This window comes from Hyperolius riggenbachi, chromosome 11, assembly GCF_040937935.1.
Source record: "Hyperolius riggenbachi isolate aHypRig1 chromosome 11, aHypRig1.pri, whole genome shotgun sequence".
In the NCBI taxonomy this organism is placed as follows: Eukaryota; Metazoa; Chordata; class Amphibia; order Anura; family Hyperoliidae; genus Hyperolius; species Hyperolius riggenbachi.
The window spans coordinates 222,080,847-222,100,086 of NC_090656.1; the positions used below are offsets into that span (position 1 = coordinate 222,080,847).

Below are 19,240 nucleotides of genomic sequence, written 5' to 3' on the forward strand. Positions count from 1 at the left end.
GCTGCCTGGCAACTGCTCGCCGAACACACAGTTCAATAGTTTGTGAAAAAGTACAGGTGCACTTAAAAAGGGGGCCCTGACCAATGGATAACACCCTCAGTCACATGCTGAAGTGTTTCCTCACATGAGGAGCAGTGACACGAGGCAGCTACAGCCACATCATAACTAACAACAGACTGTAAAAAGGCATAAACATTCCCCTCATTAATATTTATCTGAACAAAACAGCAAGATGACCAATGTAGCTGCTGTGACATCAGATCAGGGAAACTCTTGCTTTACACACACAGGCTCAGCAGAGGGTTGAGGAGTGCGTACCTTGCATGCATCGCTGTTCCCTCCAGATATATCTTGCAATAAATCAGCCACACAGTCTGCCAGGGTGTCAGATCCCTCAATGCTTTAAATCCTGTGAAGGTTGCAGGAGAATGCTGGGAGAGCAGCTAGAAGCCATAAGGGGTGGTCTGACACCCTGGCAGTACTCCAGACTCATCAACAGGCTATAGTTAACAGGTGTGTGTGCAAGATCTGCAGGCATTACCTCCTCCACCCCTGTGTACTGCAGTAACCAATTATCTGCTCTGCAGGAGCCAAAACACAAGCTAGTATGGTTTAGGTGATGCATTGTAATTGGCCGAATAGGTGGGGGTGTGGTTATTACAACCTATCTGGAACATAACATTGCTAAAGGGTGCGGTTGATGGAGAACTGTTGAAACCTCCACCAATCACATTACTGCCACTCCTCTATGACGTTTCCTGGTTGTTCACCTAAACCAGGCATGGGCAAACTTGGCTCTCCAGCAATCCCACAATGCATTGCAGGAGTCTGACAGTCATGACTCATAAAGGCAAATGCATTGCGGGAAATTCCGTAACAGCTGGAGGGCCGAGTTTGCCCATGCCTGACCTAAACCATAACACTAGTATGATACTAGTGCTGAATTAGGGATGGTCAATGAGATGCAAATGATTGAGTTGATGCAGGATTATGCAAATTTTGCATGCAAATTTATGCAGCTTGAAAATGGACCAATCGAATTTTACCTCAGCAGGATTTGATTGGTTCATATTCAAACTGCATACATTTGCATGATGCTACATCAACTCCAAATTATTTGCATCTCATTGACCATCCCCAGTTTGAACCCAGCATTTGATGTGGACACAGACATTCTGCTGGATGCAGCGTTGCCAAATCACCCCTTTGAACACTGACACATTTAAGTTATGCAGGTTCTGGGGCTACTTACAGGTGATCAGTGCCTAAACTGCATCTAGTTAGCCACAAGACCTGTATAATTCATATAGGTCAATAATTCGAGGAATGAGCTGACAACAGTGGCTGGATAATAGGGGGAGAAGCAGGAAGCGTATCCGCCTGATAGCTGGGATAATTAATGAGATGCAAATAATTCAGAGTTTATGCAGTATTATGCAAATTATGTGGGCAAATCAATGCAGCTTGAAAATGGACCAATTGAATTCCACTTTGTCAGAATCCATTTGATCCATTTTTAAGGTGCATACATTTGCATACAAAACGTGCATAATCCTGCATCAAGTCTGAAATCTGCTCCAAAAACCGCTTGCGTTTTGAGGATCTGCTAGCGGTTTTTGTGTGCACTGGGCCAAAGAGACAGAAGACCAGGTTTTCATTATATGCTATGCAAGACTGATTCCAGAAGAGACTATGGAGCAGCTGGTGTGGAACTGTACGTCCAATTGCAAGAAAACCGGTCGTGCCAACACTACAACCGTAATAAAGACTGACGCAGAACAGTGGTCATAAGGCTTTAATATATCTGATATGTACAGGATTTACAAGAGAGATCAAAGTGTTTTATTGTGCGATTTTTCTCATGATAGAGGCAACAAACAAAGGGTGTGCAGCATAAAATCTTTGTTCCATTAAGTGACAGACAGAGGGAAAGACATGAATAGTGATGCATGTCAGACAGAGATCTACCATAAGACAAACATATTAAGGGCTAGTGTACATGGACTTTTGTGTGCGTTTCAGTTGCCTTTCCAAAGCTCTCCAAATTAATCTGAAAGGCCAGTTCACATGGGCATGCAGCAGTAGTGGTGTTGGTCTCATGTGCTGTCCATTCAAATGAATGGAACCACTTTTTAAACTATGGTTATGGCTTTTTTGTGTCATTTGTGTAAATGCAGCGCTAGATCCAGAGGTCTCGTTCTGCTACCAGTTAAGTTCGCCCATTCTGTGTTGACACCTTAGGAGGCTCAAAACCAGGGCTGTGGAGTCAGAGTTGGAGCAATCTAGGGTACCTGGAATTGGAGTCGGAGGTTTCATAAACTGAGCAGTCGGAGTCAGATGATTTTTGTACAGACTCCACAGCCCTGCTCAAAACACAACGCAACATTGAAACCAATGACAAACGTTTTTCTCCTAGCTTGCAGTAAAAGCATTTAGCATTGGCTAAAAGAGACGCCCACAGAAGCCCATGTGCACTGGCCTTTAGAGTGCATACACACATCCATTTTTGATTGGTCAATCACTGGCCAATTTTACCACCCCCGTGTAGTATGAGTGCCAACAGATTTTTAATACTTTAATGTAGTATGAGAGCTTACCTACACAATCCCAAAGCGGTATAATTGGCCAATCAAAACTGGATGTGTGTACCAGGCTTTAGGGGGTTTTGATTGGCGAATGATTAGATCATTTTACCCCCCCCCCCCCATATAGTAAGAGGGCCAACAGATATTCGATACTATGAGCAGATTGTGTAGGTGAGCTCTTATACTACATGGAGGCGGTAAAATTGGCCAATCAAAATGGTTTGTATGTACACACCCTTCAACACAGTACTTGAACTGTAAATGAGATCTTAACCCTCCTGGCGGTCTATTAAAAACCGCCAGGGGGCAGCGCAGCAGTGTTTGTTTGTTTTTAAATCATGTACATGATAGCCGCTGTCCAGCGGCATCCCCCCACCCGCTTCGATCGCCTCCAGCAATCTGTGATTCCTGGAGGGCTTCCCCCGTCACCATGGCGACTGGCGGGATGACATCACCGATGTCGTGACGCCAAAGGGAGTCCCGATCCACCCCTCAGCGCTGCCTGGCTCTGATTGGCCAGGCAGCGCATGGGGTCTGGGGGAGGGGGGGCGGCGTGGCGGCTAATCGGCGCGGAGTGGCGGCGATTGGAGTGCACATGCAGCTAGCAAAGTGCTAGCTGCGTGTTGCAAAAAAAAAATAAAATTATGCAAATCGGCCCAGCAGGGCCTGAGAAATCCTCCTACGCGGCTTACCCTGAACGTTACCGCCAGGAGGGTTAAAGGACAACTGTAGTGAGAGGTATATGGAGGCTGCCATGTTTATTTCCTTTTAAGCAATACCAGTTGCCTGGCTGTCCTGCTGATCCTCTGCCTCTAATACTTTAAGCTTAAACCCATGAACAAGCATGCAGCAGAACAGGGGTTTCTGACATTTTTGTCAAATCTGACAAGATTAGCTGCATGCTTGTTACTGGTGTGATTTGGACACTACTGCAGGCAAATAGCTCAGCAGGATAGCCAGGCAACTGGTATTGCTTAAAAGGAAATCAATATGGCAGCTTCCATATACATCTCATTACAGTTGTCCTTTAAGGAGGAGTGTTTGCCTGAGCCTAAAATGCTTTTGGGGGTTGCATTTAGCATAAGTTGCTCCATTTCGAGTCTGTTCCTGATTGCATTTTGCGTACAAACATCCAACTTTAATTGGAAATTGTAGGACCTCTGTAGTATGAGGGCCTACAGACTTTGAATATTATGAACAGATTGTGTAGGTAAGTGTAGGTAAGCTCTCCTACTACATGGAGGTGGTAAAATTGGCCAATTAAAATTGTATGCGTGTATGCACCTTCAGAAAATCGTTTACAGGTTGGCTTAGATTAATAATTTCCTGTATGCATCCCCAATGTGATGCCTTTTGGAAACATTTGTGCTTTTATCACCACGCAACATAAAAAGCCAAACATACAACAAAGTTTGAGCACGGTTTTTACATACAGCTAACAGAACATTATTTGATGTGATTTGTGCGTTCATTTTTTTTTTCCAATTTCTAGAATGAAAAAGGAAATATACCAGAGGCACCAATTCATAGATAGACACCACATCCTCCTCCTCCTCAGCAGCCTCCTGATGCCTGAGCACACTCCTGTAGTAAGTATGAAGCCACACCTCTAAAGACTGACAACTGCAGAAAGGCGTGGCTTCATCTAAACTCTCCGCCCTACAGGACTATGTGACAGAGGGGGAGTGTTAAGACTGACTAGGTGTAAGCAGGCAGCGGTGGGTCTAGAAGGAAGAGAAGTCGATATATGAACTAATGTAGCAGGTATTTTGCTTGTTTATTTTGTGAAACATTTAACTTTTTTTGTACATAAACATTTTATAGATAATTAAGTTAAAAACACAGTTCTATGAAATGTCATATAAAAAAACTGCATCTAACTGGGGCTATAATTTGTCTGCCCACCTAAGATCTTACGGTGGCCAAACATCACGCCATTTTGACGGCTAAACGACTAAGAGACAGATCTCGCTCTGATCGAACCTGATTGGAGAGCGAGGTTGGCTGCTCATACACCGCAGGCCAATTCCTGTTCAATTTCACCATGAAATCTTTCAGGAATAGTCTTCTGACGCTTCCCCGTCACCTTGTTGACCCCTGGCCACTGTCCCCCTAATGTTAGCTTGACCCCCCCCCCCCCCCCAGTGCCCGTACATAATACTTTCCCTGTCTGCTATCCCCAGAGTGTCCGCACTCTCCTTCCTCATTGGTTCAAGTGGTTGCTGGCATATTGCACATGGGGTAAACCTTGGCGCCACATGGAGCGCTAATGAGGAAGAAGAGTGCAGAACCAGCAGCAGACACTCGGGGGAGGTTACGTGACACAAGTAAAGTATTCATGTACGGGAACCAGGGGGGGGGGGGGGATGTGGCTAGGGATTTGTGATTACCGCATGCCTTTACCTCCACACACCCAATCGAGCACGTGGGTCCATGATTTTCCAGCATGCCTGATAAGAACACGCAACCAATTTAGGCTTAAAATTGGTTGAATCGTCAATGGGGCATGCTCGGTGCAGCACCGATTTAGGCAGAGTTGTGTCTCCTGGCCGCCCATGTGATCCCTCCCGAATCCCTCAATTCTATAAAGCTTGCTGTCTTCCTGCTGCTCAGAGTTTTGTCTGAAATATCATTAGGACAGCATGACTCACTGGAAGGGGAGGAGCCTGTAAATCCACTAATGCAATAGTTGGATGTCACTGCAGTTTTGCTGGGGCTTTAACAAATGTAGGAAGTGATTATTGAGGAAAAAAACATAAACTAAGCTTTCATTACATATCAATTGGAGGTTATAATATCGGGTATCAAGGACAAAAAAAAAAAAAAAAAATCAACTAACAGTATAAATATTGTGACCTATTGTCGATCATTGACCGTCAAAAAGATGCCTTTAGAGAAGTCATGAATCTGACATTTAAGAATTTCAAAGATTCACATTCGCTCCGTATTATTGAACAGACTGGGCTCAGTTTACTAAGATACTCCTGGAGAACCATGAATGGGGAGCATTAGGGTCCAGCCAGCCTGGACTTTGTGGTAATAGGAGGCAAAAAGGAGGCATACTGAGAATGGATTGGCTAGAGGAACCGTTGTCACTCCCCTGGTCTTATAAGCTCTCCAGTAAATTCCAGCACCTGAGAACCTTAGCAAATAAGTCCCAATGGGTTGAATGATCATGCTGATGTTCTGCTCACTGTCATTTAAGGTTGGGGTAGAGGGGTAACACTGCTTGGATTGTGATCTTCACAAACATAATCTACATCTTGATGAATAAGGCTTACAAGTTCATCTTGAACGTGTGTTGGCTTGACCATACCCAGGATAGAAGGCTGAGCAGATCTAGGCACTGAGGCTTCCTATGGAGTAACAGTCGGTAGCAGAATCATGAATGAAGAATCAACAAGTTCTACAGAAATCATACAGGTGCAACATGACTGCAGCTTTCAGAATGCTGGGTAGAGCTCCTCCAGATTGTCCATATCCCACCACAAAAGGTATTCCAGAATAGCAGCGACTACATGTGCCAGGATCAGACCTGCTGTGACCACAGGAACCGTTCACATCTCTCCAGCATCGACTGAATTAAGGCTCTAAGGAAAAAAAAAAAAAGTAGGAACATTGTGTTAGGGCTGGTGCACACCGAGCGGCTTTTTGGGCGTTTTCAGATCCGCTTGCGGCTGCGGATCTGCTTGGTCAATGTATCTCAATGGGGTGGTGCACACCAGAGCGGGAGGCGTTTTGCAGAAACGAAAAATGCCTGGGTGAGGCATTTTTTGGATTGCGGATGCGTTTCTGCCTCAATGTTAAGTATAGGAAAAACGCAAACCGCTCTGAAAAACGGCACTTCAGAGCGGTTTGCCAGGCGGTTTTTGTTACAGTAGCTGTTCAGTAACAGCTTTACTGTAACAATACAGGAAATCTACTACACCAAAACCGCTAGACAAAACCGCAAAACGCTAGCTGAAACGCTACACAAAAAGAAGAAAAAGCGTTTCAAAATCTGCTAGCATTTTGCGGATCTGCTAGCGGGTTTTGGTGTGCACCAGCCCTTATTCAGGGCTGCATAAGTAGGTTTGATTCCCTCCAGAGATGTCGAACTCCAGTCCATGGTGACCCCAGTTTTCAATTAAAAGGTGGTCATTAAGTACAATTATTAGTGAACAATCCCAATTTCAATCAGAGAACTCTATAAACTATATATTATATAAGCACAAAGAAACTTGTGGGCCCATTTGATCCAAAATAATCGCATTATCAGTCATTTCCTTAAAGGAAACATCGGAGGTCACCACAAAAAATATTAGATCTACTTACCCGGGGCTTCCACCAGCCCCTGGCAGCTGACATGCCCCTTGCCGCAGTTCTTGTGTCCCGGGATTTCCTCAGTTTCAGATGGCGACCTCGCCAGGTCGGCCTTTACTGTGCCTGTGCGAACGCCGCTGTCAATCACTCTCACCTGGTCTGGAGTGTTCTGCGGAGTAACTCTGTGTGCAGGCGCAGTAGAGGCTGACCTGGCGAGGTCGCCATCTGAAAAGGAGATCCCGGGACACCCGGAGATGTGGCGAGGGACAGGTTTGCTGCCAGGGGCTGGAGGAAGCCCCGGGTAAATAGATTTAATTTTTTTTGCAATATCGGATGCTTCCTTTAAAGAAATGGTCAATCAGTGTGGCAGATTTCTCATAGATAGGATCGTAAATCGGTTTTGTTAATGCTGTGAATCAATTAACTACAATTCTTTTCTTTTCGATTAACTCATTGAAAATATGATCGTTGGCTAAAATTTGCACCATTTACAGACACCTTAAAGTGGGATGAAACTCCATATTAGCTGAAAACAGTAATCCAGTAAGAAATTCCTTATTTAGTTTACCTATCCTGTTTTTAGTGTTCACTGTCGGATGGGAGAAACGGGATATGAAAAAATAAATATTTTTCTACCGGTTTCTACCTTTATTGTTTACCTGCTGCCATAGCTTACTATCCCTCCCACAGTAATCATCACCTAGACAACAGGCTTACATCACTGAGTAAACTCTTCAGAGGGAGGGGGATTAAATTACCTTCTGGTCATAGTGTCCTTACCTTATCCAACATAGGAAGCTTTAGGTTATTTGCATGCTGAGATAAGCTTGTTTGTGTAGTTAAAAAAAACAAACAAGCAAACTACAAAGTTCTCAGAATCCAGCTGACACTGCACAGTTCCTGCAGTTAGGCAAAGGCCACCAGACCAGATAGAAAGAAAAACGGGTGGAACTATAGGGTGCTACTTTAGAAAAAAAAAAAGAAATAAAAAAAGAAGTTTACTGCATTTGCCGCCCTATAAGATGCACTTTTCTCCCCAAAAAATGGGCAGAAAAAGTCCCTGTATTTCATACGGCGAAAGCAGAGAATCCCCGACTTACGAACGCCCGCCGTTACAAACCGCCGGGGATTCCCTGCATAGTCTGCCTTCCCCTGCGTAGTCTGCCTTCTGTCCCTGTGTGTACGCTCTACCCTCAATCCCTCCTCTGTGTCTCTGTTTCCCCCCAGTCTCCTTCCAGTGTTTCTAACCCCCCCACCCCCGCTCTCTCCCGTGTCTCCCCCCCCCCCCCCCCCCCCGTGTACACAGTGCAGTGTAGCGGCATGTCTTACCTAATCCACCATGCCCTCAGGGATCGCCAACCTCTACACTTCCATGCGGCTCCCCCTAGTGGACAGCTTGTGCTGATCGCATCAGCAAAAGCCGTTCACTAGATTGAGTCACACAGAAGGGAAGAGGTCGGAGATCCCCGCCTAGTTCTCATGTGTAGTTAAAGCAGAAAGATAATAATAATGAAAATAAATGTGAGTAAGAGGGGGCACTATGCATTTCATTGACTTCCTCAGGAGCCCAGCGTGACTGCACAAGCATTACATACAGATCTTTAGTGTTGTAATATTTTTAAGTAGCTACGTCCCCCTATTTGGCAAAATTTAACTCATTTCCATTTTGGTGACCTGGACAGGATCTGCTGGCCATCCCTACCCCAGCATACCTTTGTCTTTTCTCTGCGACCTTCATCACTTCACAGATCTTGTTATATCGCTCACCGATGTTCTCAGTCAAGCCCAACTCCTCCAAGTATGGCAGAGCCCGATCAGGACCAATCACTCTGGCCAGGAGGAGAGCCACGTTCTCCACAGTAATGCAGGTCGTCCAATCAGAATGTCCATTGGTGAGGGCATCGCCATTGGTGACGCTGTGGTGCTGGTGGTCAGTGGAGCAGGTCTGCGCTAAAAGCAGAATACTCTTCCACTCCTCCATTGTCTTCGGCAACAAACCTGAAAAGTGACACAAGAAGCAGCTCTAGGTCTTGTTATACGGTGAGCACATGGTCAGACCCCCCTGGAATGAGGTAGGGTCTGGTTTTGTAGGCAAAGTCCAGACATTTTTTCTGATGCTCATCAGGTCAACATAAATAAGGAATGAAGCGCTTATTACTTTGGCTGATATCGTTGCTGGCACTGTAATTGGCCTGAGGAAGTGGGCTTGCACCCAGGGGTACTTTTACCATCTTGTCTGATTTATCCCTCACCTTTTTATGACAGCGCTTTTTGGGCTCCCGTTGGCTCATACATTTACTCTTCACTGGGGATGAGGTCATGGAGATTCAAATAATTGATGCATAATTATGCAAATTTTTGTACGTACAAATGTATGCAGTTTCAGAATAGACCAAACAAATCCCACCTTGACTTTTCATTGGTCCAAGTTCTGCATAAATATTCAGCATTAATTATTTGAACTTTACTGGCCATACCCAACAATCACTGCTAACCTCAGTTACAACACCTTCTAAGAGGTAAAAGAAAGAAAGTCATTCCAGTACATCCTAATTATTACTCCGCACTAAACAGCAGAGCAGAGAAAACTGAATACAGTTTATATCACTCTGGCCCCCTACCTTTCGTGTCTCTACCTCTCCTAGATTGTAAGCCATTGGGCAGGGTCCTCCTCCTTTTGTGTCCTACCTGATCATGCACCTCCATTACTGTGCACCCATGTTATGCATCTGAGTGAACCTAACTTGCCTGATCTCCATGCTCCCCTCCAGTGACTAAGCATTACCTTGTACTCATACTGTGCTGTGTGATCTCCATGCTCCCCTCCAGTGACTGAGCATTACCTTGTACTCATACTGTGCTGTGTGATCTCCATGCTCCCCTCCAGTGACTAAGCATTACCTTGTACTCATACTGTGCTGTGTGATCTCCATGCTCCCCTCCAGTGACTAAGCATTACCTTGTACTCATACTGTGCTGTGTGATCTCCATGCTCCCATCCAGTGACTGACTAAGCATTACCTTGTACTCATACTGTGCTGCGTGATCTCCATGCTCCCATCCAGTGACTAAGCATTACCTTGTACTCATACTGTGCTGTGTGATCTCCATGCTCCATCCAGTGACTAAGCATTACCTTGTACTCGTACTGTGCTGTGTGATCTCCATGCTCCATCCAGTGACTAAGCATTACCTTGTACTCGTACTGTGCTGTGTGATCTGGTCTTTCTTGTATTCCTGTATTGTCATATTGCTGTATGTCACCCCTAAATATTGTCTGTAACCTAAATTAATGTTCTGCACTGCGTAATATGTTGGCGCTTTATAAATACAATAGATAAAAATAATATCACAAATGCAGAAAGCTAAATGCATTTTATGCCATAAATTCCAACCCTTAGATCCGCAAAATCTAATAATATGGTCAATCCCCAAATCCACCTGAAAACCTTTGGTACTGAAGTCTTTAGTCATGCTGCTTCTAAATTAAGGAACTCCTTACCACACTTTCAGGACAGCTCATCCCTGGAGATGTTTAAATCCAAGACCAGTCTGGCATTTCCTGGAAAGTTCTTCTTCCCTTCATTCTGCCACTAAGCTGACACATGCTTTATAATTGAAGACCTCCGGCATCTAATGATACCAGAGGACTTCTACTGTATATGACATTTCCCCACATGACAGAGTAGAGACCAGGGCCCATATGCAAGTCACTTTTTCTCCTGAGTTTTCTCCTAGGTGATACATTCGAAACTTGTCATAAAAGCCTTTTAAGCCACCAGCAAGGTAGAAAATGCTCAAAATTTAGATAGTACTTTTTCACCAACTTTTGGGTATTTTTCACAATTTCACTTCCAAAGAAAATATTTATAATTTTTGGAATAAAGCGATTGCTTTGAGAATTTGCCTTCTTTATGGGATTATCTGGCTTTTAATGCCTTCTGTATAAACCAGCAGATCACAGAATAAGCAAATAGCCACATCGGCCCGATTTACTAACCCTTCTCCTCGTCAATCAGACCCATGTCATCCAGATAGACGATATTGGTCAGAGCTTCCATCCGTCGGTCCAGCTGCAGGCAAAGTGTGATATATCCTGGCCAGTATCTGCACCAGGAAACATACTAGGATTAGGACTAGACTTTATTTATTAAGTGACAACACCAGCAGAAATGAAAAATACAAAAATAGAGATGGCAATTATGTAAGCCTAAAAACAAATTCCTATAAACCCCTAGTCCTGCCTCCTGTAAATTCCTATATAGGCAGCACGGTGGCCTAGTGTGTAGCGCGCTCGCCTGGCAGCGCTGGGTCCCAGTTTTCAATCCCAGCCAGGGCACTATCTGCAAGGAGTTTGTATGTTCTTCCCGTGTATGAGTGGGTTTCCTCTGGGCACTCTGGTTTCCTCCCACATCCCGAAAACTTACATATGAGTTATAATTGGCTTCCTCCTAAAATTGGCCCTAGACTACAATACATGCACTACACGATACATACACTACATATGACTATAGTAGGGACTAGATTGTGAGCTCCTCTGAGGAACAGTTATGTGACAATACAATATACTCTGTACAGCGCTGTGGAAGATGTCAGCACTATATAAATACTAAATATATTATACAATTACTAGGTGACCTAAGCCCGTTTAAAAACGTGCTCTAGGTCTGTGTGGAATCCCCATCCCCTCTCCTCCCACCTCCCCTCTCCCCACCTCACACTGTCCGCCGCAGTGTCACCGCGCATGCACGCACCCGCTGCGCGCGCACGTGCACACACTGCGCAGGCCGCCCGATGACCCGCCGCAAACCCGGCTGCCCGCTGACCAGCCGCCCACTCGGCTCCCTGGTCCCACGCTATCTCTGTATAGCGTTGTCCGTGCTGCGCAGTGCGCACAACGGTTCAGTACGGAGGACAACGCTACACAGGGACAGCGCACAGACAGGGGTTTTATTATAGAGGATTTTATTATAAAAGCATTGATACTTACCTGGGGCTCCCTCTCCCCCGGGCCGCTCCGACCCTCTGCTAGCCGGCATGGTAACTTTGTTCAGGCTCTACTGCACATGTGGGGAGTATGGGGGACTGAATAAAGTTACAGGGTCGGCTAGTGGAGGATTGGAGCCCGGGAGGACTATGGGGGAGCCCACTGCTTACATGTTCAACTGAACCCAGCTGCTAAAAGTAATATATATACACACACACACACACACACACACACACACACACAATATATTCCTAAATCACACTTGAAGGGTCCAAGAAAAGTTCAGAAAACCTCTGTATGGGAGTGTACTCTTTCCTCTCCCCCTCACAGCTGCCTGTTCCCATTTCTGGGATGTGTTCATCAAATTTGACCTCTTGATCCACCCTGTTCCTTCATCAAGAGGATGGAAATTCTACAAGGGAAAAATGCTCCCCCTGACTGGATCACAGTATCACCTTTCTGGATCTAGTGATTATAGCTGTGCAAGTCCTTCAAAGTAAGGAAATCACCCAATCCACTTAATTGTAGATATACAGTTTGCCTCATGGTAGTTGCTTCTTGTGTAAAGATAATCCACATCTCATTCTTCCACCTGTTTAGAAAGATCCCCTTTGTGAGCATGACATAGAATCTCCTTTCCTCCATACACAATTCATATCCTCATGTGCTTTGTGCACACTTGGGATAAAAAGATTTTAGATTTCCCTTAGGTGTATTTATGCATATTAACCACTTAAGGACTGCAGTCATAAAACCCCTTAAGGACCAGAGCCTTTTTTTCCATTCGGACCACTGCAGCTTTCACGGTTTATTGCTCAGTCATACAACCTACCACCTAAATGAATTCTACCTCCTTTTCTTGTCACTAATACAGCTTTCTTTCGGTGCTATTTGATTGCTGCTGCGAGTTTTAGTTTTTATTATATTCATCAAAAAAGACATGAATTTTGTCAAAAAAATGACTTTAACTTTCTGTGCTGACATTTTTCAAATAAAGTAAAATTTCCTATACATTTGAGCGCGAAAGTTATTCTGCTACATGTCTTTGATAAAAAAAAACCCATTCAGTGTATATTTATTGGATTGGGTAAAAGTTATAGCGTTTACAAACTATGGTGCCAAAAGTGAATTTTCCCATTTTCAAGCATCTCTGACTTTTCTGCGCACCTGTCAGGTTTCATGAGGGGCTAAAATTCCAGGATAGTACAAATCCCCCCCCAAATGACCCCATTTTGGAAAGAAGACATCCCAAAGTATTCAGTGAGAGGCATGGTGAGTTCATAGAAGATTTTATTTTTTGTCACAAGTTAGCGGAAAATGACACTTTGTAACAAAAAAAAAAAAAAAAAGTTTCCATTTCTTCTAACTTGCGACAAAAAAAAAAATGAAATCTGCCACGGACTCACTATGCTACTCTCTGAATACCTTGAAGTGTCTACTTTCCAAAATGGGGTCATTTGTGGGGTGTGTTCACTGTCCTGGCATTTTGGGGGGTGCCTAATTGTAAGCACCCCTGTAAAGCCTAAAGATGCTCATTGGACTTTGGGCCCCTTAGCGCAGTTAGGCTGCAAAAAAGTGCCACACATGTGGTATTGCCGTACTCAGGAGAAGTAGTATAATGTGTTTTGGGGTGTATTTTTACACATACCCATGCTGGGTGGGAGAAATATCTCCGTAAATGACAATTGTTTTCTTTTTTTAACACACAATTGTCAATTTATAGAGATATTTCTCCCACTCAGCATGGGTATGTGGAAAAATACACCCCAAAACACATTATACTACTTCTCCTGAGTACGGCGATACCACGTGTGGCACTTTTTTGCACCCTAACTGCGCTAAGGGGCCCAAAGTCCAATGAGTACCTTTAGGATTTCACAGGTCATTTTGAGAAATTTCGTTTCAAGACTGCTCCTCACGGTTTAGGGCCCCTAAAATGCCAGGACAGTATAGGAATCCCACAAATTACCCCATTTTAGAAAGAAGACACCCCAAGGTATTCCATTAGGAGGATGGTGAGTTCATAGAAGATTTTTTTTTTTTTGTCACAAGTTAGCGGAAATTGATTTTAATTGTTTTTTTTCACAAAGTGTCATTTTCTGCTAACTTGTGACAAAAATAAAATCTTCTATGAACTCACCATACTCCTAACGGAATACCTTGGGGTGTCTTCTTTCTAAAATGGGGTCATTTGTGGGGTTCCTATACTGCCCTGGCATTTTAGGGGCCCTAAACCGTGAGGAGTAGTCTTGAAACCAAATGTCGCAAAATGACCTGTGAAATCCTAAAGGTACTCATTGGACTTTGGGCCCCTTAGCGCACTTAGGGTGCAAGAAAGTGCCACACATGTGGTACCGCCGTACTCAGGAGAAGTAGTATAATGTGTTTTGGGGTGTATTTTTACACATACAGATGCTAGGTGGGAGAAATATCTCTGTAAATGACAATTATTTGATTTTTTTTACACACAATTGTCCATTTACAGAGAGATTTCTCCCACCCAGCATGGGTATGTATAAAAATACACCTCAAAACACATTATACTACTTCTTCTGAGTACGGCGATACCACATGTGTGACACTTTTTTGCAACCTAGGTGCGCTAAGGGGCCTAACGTCCTATTCACAGGTCATTTTGAGGCATTTGGATTCTAGACTACTCCTCACGGTTTAGGGCCCCTAAAATGCAAGGGCAGTATAGGAACCCCACAAGTGACCCAATTTTAGAATGAAGACACCCCAAGGTATTCCGTTAGGGGTATGGTGAGTTCATAGAAGATTTTTTTTTTGTCACAAGTTAGCGGAAAATGACACTTTGTGAAAAAAAAAAAACAATACATATCAATTTCCGCTAACTTGTGACAAAAAATAAAATCTTCTATGAACTCACCATACTCCTAACGGAATACCTTGGGGTGTCTTCTTTCTAGAATGGGGTCATTTGTGGGGTTCCAATACTGCCCTGGCATTTTAGGGGCCCTAAATCGTGAGTAGTCGTCTTGAACCCAAATGTCTCAAAATGACCTGTGAAATCCTAAAGGTACTCATTGGACTTTGGGCCCCTTAGCACAGTTAGGCTGCAAAAAAGTGTCACACATGTGGTATCGCCGTACTCAGAAGAAGTAGTATAATGTGTTTTGTGGTGTATTTTTACATATAACCATGCTGGGTGGGAGAAATATCTCTGTAAATGACACATTTTTGATTTTTTTTACACACAATTGTCCATTTACAGAGAGATTTCTCCCACCCAGCATGGGTATGTGTAAAAATACACCACAAAACACATTATACTACTTCTCCTGAGTATGGCGATACTACATGTGTGACACTTTTTTGCAGCCTAGGTGCGCTAAGGGGCCTAACGTCCTATTCACAGGTCATTTTGAGGCATTTGTTTTCTAGACTACTCCCCACGGTTTAGGGCCCCTAAAATGCCAGGGCAGTATAGGAACCCCACAAGTGACCCCATTTTAGAAAGACGACACCCCAAGGTATTCCGTTAGGGGTATGGTGAGTTCATAGAAGATTTTATTTTTTGTCACAAGTTAGTGAAAAATGACACTTTGTGAAAAAAACAATAAAAATCCAATTTCCGCTAACTTTTGACAAAAAATAAAATCTTCTATGAACTCATCATACACCTAACAGAATACCTTGGGGTGTCTTCTTTCTAAAATGGGGTCACTTGTGGGGTTCCTATACTGCCCTGGCATTTTACGGGCCCAAAACTGTGAGTAGTCTGGAAACCAAATTTCTCAAAATGACTGTTCAGGGGTATAAGCATCTGCAAATTTTGATGACAGGTGGTCTATGAGAGGGCAAATTTTGTGGAAACGGTCATAAGCAGGGTGGCCTCTTAGATGACAGGATGTATTGGGCCTGATCTGATGGATAGGAGTGCTAGGGGGGTGACAGGAGGTGATTGATGGGTGTCTCAGGGGGCGGTTAGAGGGGAAAATAGATGCAATCAATGCACTGGGGAGGTGATCGGAAGGGGGTCTGAGGGGGATCTGAGGGTTTGGCCGAGTGATCAGGAGCCCACACGGGGCAAATTAGGGCCTGATCTGATGGGTAGGTGTGCTAGGGGGTGACAGGAGGTGATTTATGGGTGTCTCAAGGTGTGATTAGAGGGGGGAAATAGATGCAAGCAATGCACTAGCGAGGTGATCAGGGCTGGGGTCTGAGGGCGTTCTGAGGTGTGGGCGGGTGATTGGGTGCCCGCAAGGGGCAGATTAGGGTCTAATCTGATGGGTAACAGTGACAGGTGGTGATAGGGGGTGATTGATGGGTAATTAGTGGGTGTTTAGAGGAGAGAATAGATGTAAACGATGGATTTGGGAGGTGATCTGATGTCGGATCTGCGGGCGATCTATTGGTGTGGGTGGGTGATCAGATTGCCCGCAAGGGGCAGGTTAGGGGCTGATTGATGGGTGGCAGTGACAGGGGGTGATTGATGGGTGGCAGTGACAGGGGGTGATTGACAGGTGATCAGTGGGTTATTACAGGGAAGAACGGATGTAAATAATGCACTGGCGAATCGATAAGGGGGGGGTTGAGGGCAATCTGAGTGTGTGGGCGGGCGATTGGGTGCCCGCAAGGGTCTAATCTGATGGGTAACAGTGACAGGTGGTGATAGGGGGTGATTGATGGGTGATTGATGGGTAATTAGTGGGTGTTTAGAGGAGAGAATAGATGTAAACGATGGATTTGGGAGGTGATCTGATGTCGGATCTGCGGGCGATCTATTGGTGTGGGTGGGTGATCAGATTGCCCGCAAGGGGCAGGTTAGGGGCTGATTGATGGGTGGCAGTGACAGGGGGTGATTGACAGGTGATTGACAGGTGATTGACAGTTGATCAGGGGGGATAGATGCATACAGTACGCAGGGGGGGGGGGGGGGAGGGTCTGGGGGGGTCTGGGGAGAATCTGAGGGGTGGGGGGGGTGATCAGGAGGGAGCAGGGGGCAGTTTAGGGACTAAAAAAAAATATAGCGTTGACAGATAGTGACAGGGAGTGATTGATGGGTGATTAGGGGGGTGATTGTGTGCAAATGGTGGTCTGGGGGGTGGGCAGGGGGGGGTCTGAGGGGTACTGTGGGCGATCAGGGGGCAGGGGGGGGCAGATCAGTGTGTTTGGGTGCAGACTAGGGTGGCTGCAGCCTGCCCTGGTGGTCCCTCGGACACTGGGACCACCAGGGCAGGAGGCAGCCTGTATAATACACTTTGTATACATTACAAAGTGTATTATACACTTTGTAGCGGCGATCGCGGGGTTAACAACCCGCCGGCGCTGCCGATTGGCCGGCGGGTTGACGTCGCGGGTGGGCGGAGCCTATTGCCGGTGGATGCGCGCGCATCCCAGCGCGCGATCCCCGGCCAGAGAGTGCCCCAGGACCTGACGCCAATCTGCGTTACGTGGTCCTGAGGCTGCCACTTTGCCGCCGCCAATATGAAGTAGGCGGTCGGCAAGTGGTTAAAAGGAAACCTAAACTGAGAAGGATATGGATTTTTGCCCAACTCTCCTGCTGATCCGGTGTCTCTAATACTTTTAGCCACAGCCCCTGAACAAGCATGCAGATCAGGTGCTCTGACTGAAGTCAGACTGGATTAGCTGCATGCTTGTTTCAGATGTGTGATTCAGCCACTACTGCGGCCAAAGAGGTCAGCAAGACTGCCAAGCAACTGATATTGTTTAACCTTTTGGGGACCGTCGCAAGTAAATCCTACGCCGCATTTGTGGCTGTCCAACTCTGATGCGGTGTAGGATTTACGCCACCTGCTGCTTCTGCTCCGGACTCCATCGTGCGCACCCGAGAGGAGAGATTAAGCTTTCATATGACAGCTGACATCTCCCCTCAATGATCAGGAGCCATTGCGATTGGTTCCTGAGCACTACGATCTCTGGCCAATCGTAGTGATCACTACAAGAGCAGCGGCGGTAGGAGGGGAAGAAGAGGATCCACTCACCTTCTTGACGTTCCCTCGACGCTCCCCTCCGCTCTGGCCGGCATCCCCGCTCACTCTGCCTTAAAGAGAACCTGAACTGAAAATAAAAAGTGAAAATAACCTTACACAGGTCATACTTACCTCCTGTGTAGTCTACTCCTCAATCTCTTTCTCCTCTCCTGCATCCCATTTGTCCACTGTGATCAATGGAATTATCTGTCCTCAATTTTAAAAATGGCCATTACCCCATAACAGCTTCCTGTTCAGCACACTGTTAAACTGTAATATCACCCACTTGAGCCATAGGGAAACATGGACATTACCTTGCACATTCAGTTGTAACTGACAGCTGCTGATATACAACTGACAGCAACTGGTACATTTCAGTTCTGACAAAATATTGTCAGAACTGGAAGGGATCACTGTAAGAAGAAAATAGTGAGCTTCTGAGAGGAACTGACAGGTGAGGTTAGTATGTAATATTCATTTGCAGCTATGTCATGTGTTTATTTTAAATAATTTTACTCGCTTCAGATTCCCTTTTAGTGTCGGGTTCTGGCTTGATGACATCATCAAGCCGTGACCTGGAACTTAAAGGCAGTGCGAGCAGGGATGCTGGCCAGAGTGGAGGGCGCTAGAGCTGCTCATCGCTGGAGCCTTGGAGGGGAGTAAAGGCTGCTGGCAATACGGGAGACACCTGGCCACACTGGGGACACCATGCCTACCTAGCCATACTTAGGATTTGGCTGCCTGACCCCCCAAACGAAGGCCGCAATAGCAGCATAGGGGGAAATATTGTGGCTGGGAACGCGAAGAATCACTCGCGTTCCCAGCCCGTCGGGTCCTGACGGCGAAACCGGAAGTGGTCGCCGGCGGGGACGGGAGGATCAGAGAGACACGGCGAGGGCACCGATCAGCTGCAGGGGGCTGAGGGAAGCTCCAGGTGAGTAAAACTTTTTTTTTTTCTCACTTAAGTGCCTCTTTAAGAGGGGTTAGGCAGTCGGTCCCCAGAGGGTTAAAAGGAAACATCCATATCCCCCTCAGTTAAGGTTCCCTTTAAGGAGAACCCGAGGCGGGGTTCTGACAATGCAATCCACGTACAGAGGCTGGGTCTGCCTATACTGCCCAGCCTCTGTTGCTATTTAAATCCCCCCTAAGTTCCCCCTGTGCTCTGCAATCCCTCATAAATTACAGCCGCACTGTGCGGGCTGTGTTTACCTTTGTACTGTCAGTCTCGCTGCTCCCCCCGCCTCCTGCATAGCTCCGGTCCTGACAGCTTCCCTACCCTTCAATCAGCGGGGAGGGAAGGGACGCGGGCGGGGACCGGAGCTATGCAGGGGGGGGGGGGGGGGGGGGCAGACTGACAGTACAGAGGTAAACACAGCCCGCTGTGACACGCTGCGTGACGGCAGCGTGGC

The 19,240-nt window shown here is 45.8% G+C and overlaps 1 protein-coding gene across 2 annotated transcripts in view; it reads right to left on the reverse strand.

The window, feature by feature from the left end:
* Positions 1-3,581: 3,581 nt before the first annotated feature.
* HPS5 (HPS5 biogenesis of lysosomal organelles complex 2 subunit 2) overlaps positions 3,582-19,240 on the reverse strand; it is a 107,378-nt gene continuing 91,719 nt past the window's right edge. For both annotated transcript variants that reach the window (XM_068261447.1, XM_068261448.1), the window contains 3 exons: positions 10,888-10,994; positions 8,600-8,885; positions 3,582-6,175 (listed from right to left, as the gene is read on the reverse strand). In XM_068261447.1, the coding sequence (XP_068117548.1) occupies positions 6,115-6,175; positions 8,600-8,885; positions 10,888-10,994 (454 nt within the window). In that variant the 3' untranslated portion in view covers positions 3,582-6,114. The remainder of the gene's footprint in view (positions 6,176-8,599; positions 8,886-10,887; positions 10,995-19,240) is intronic.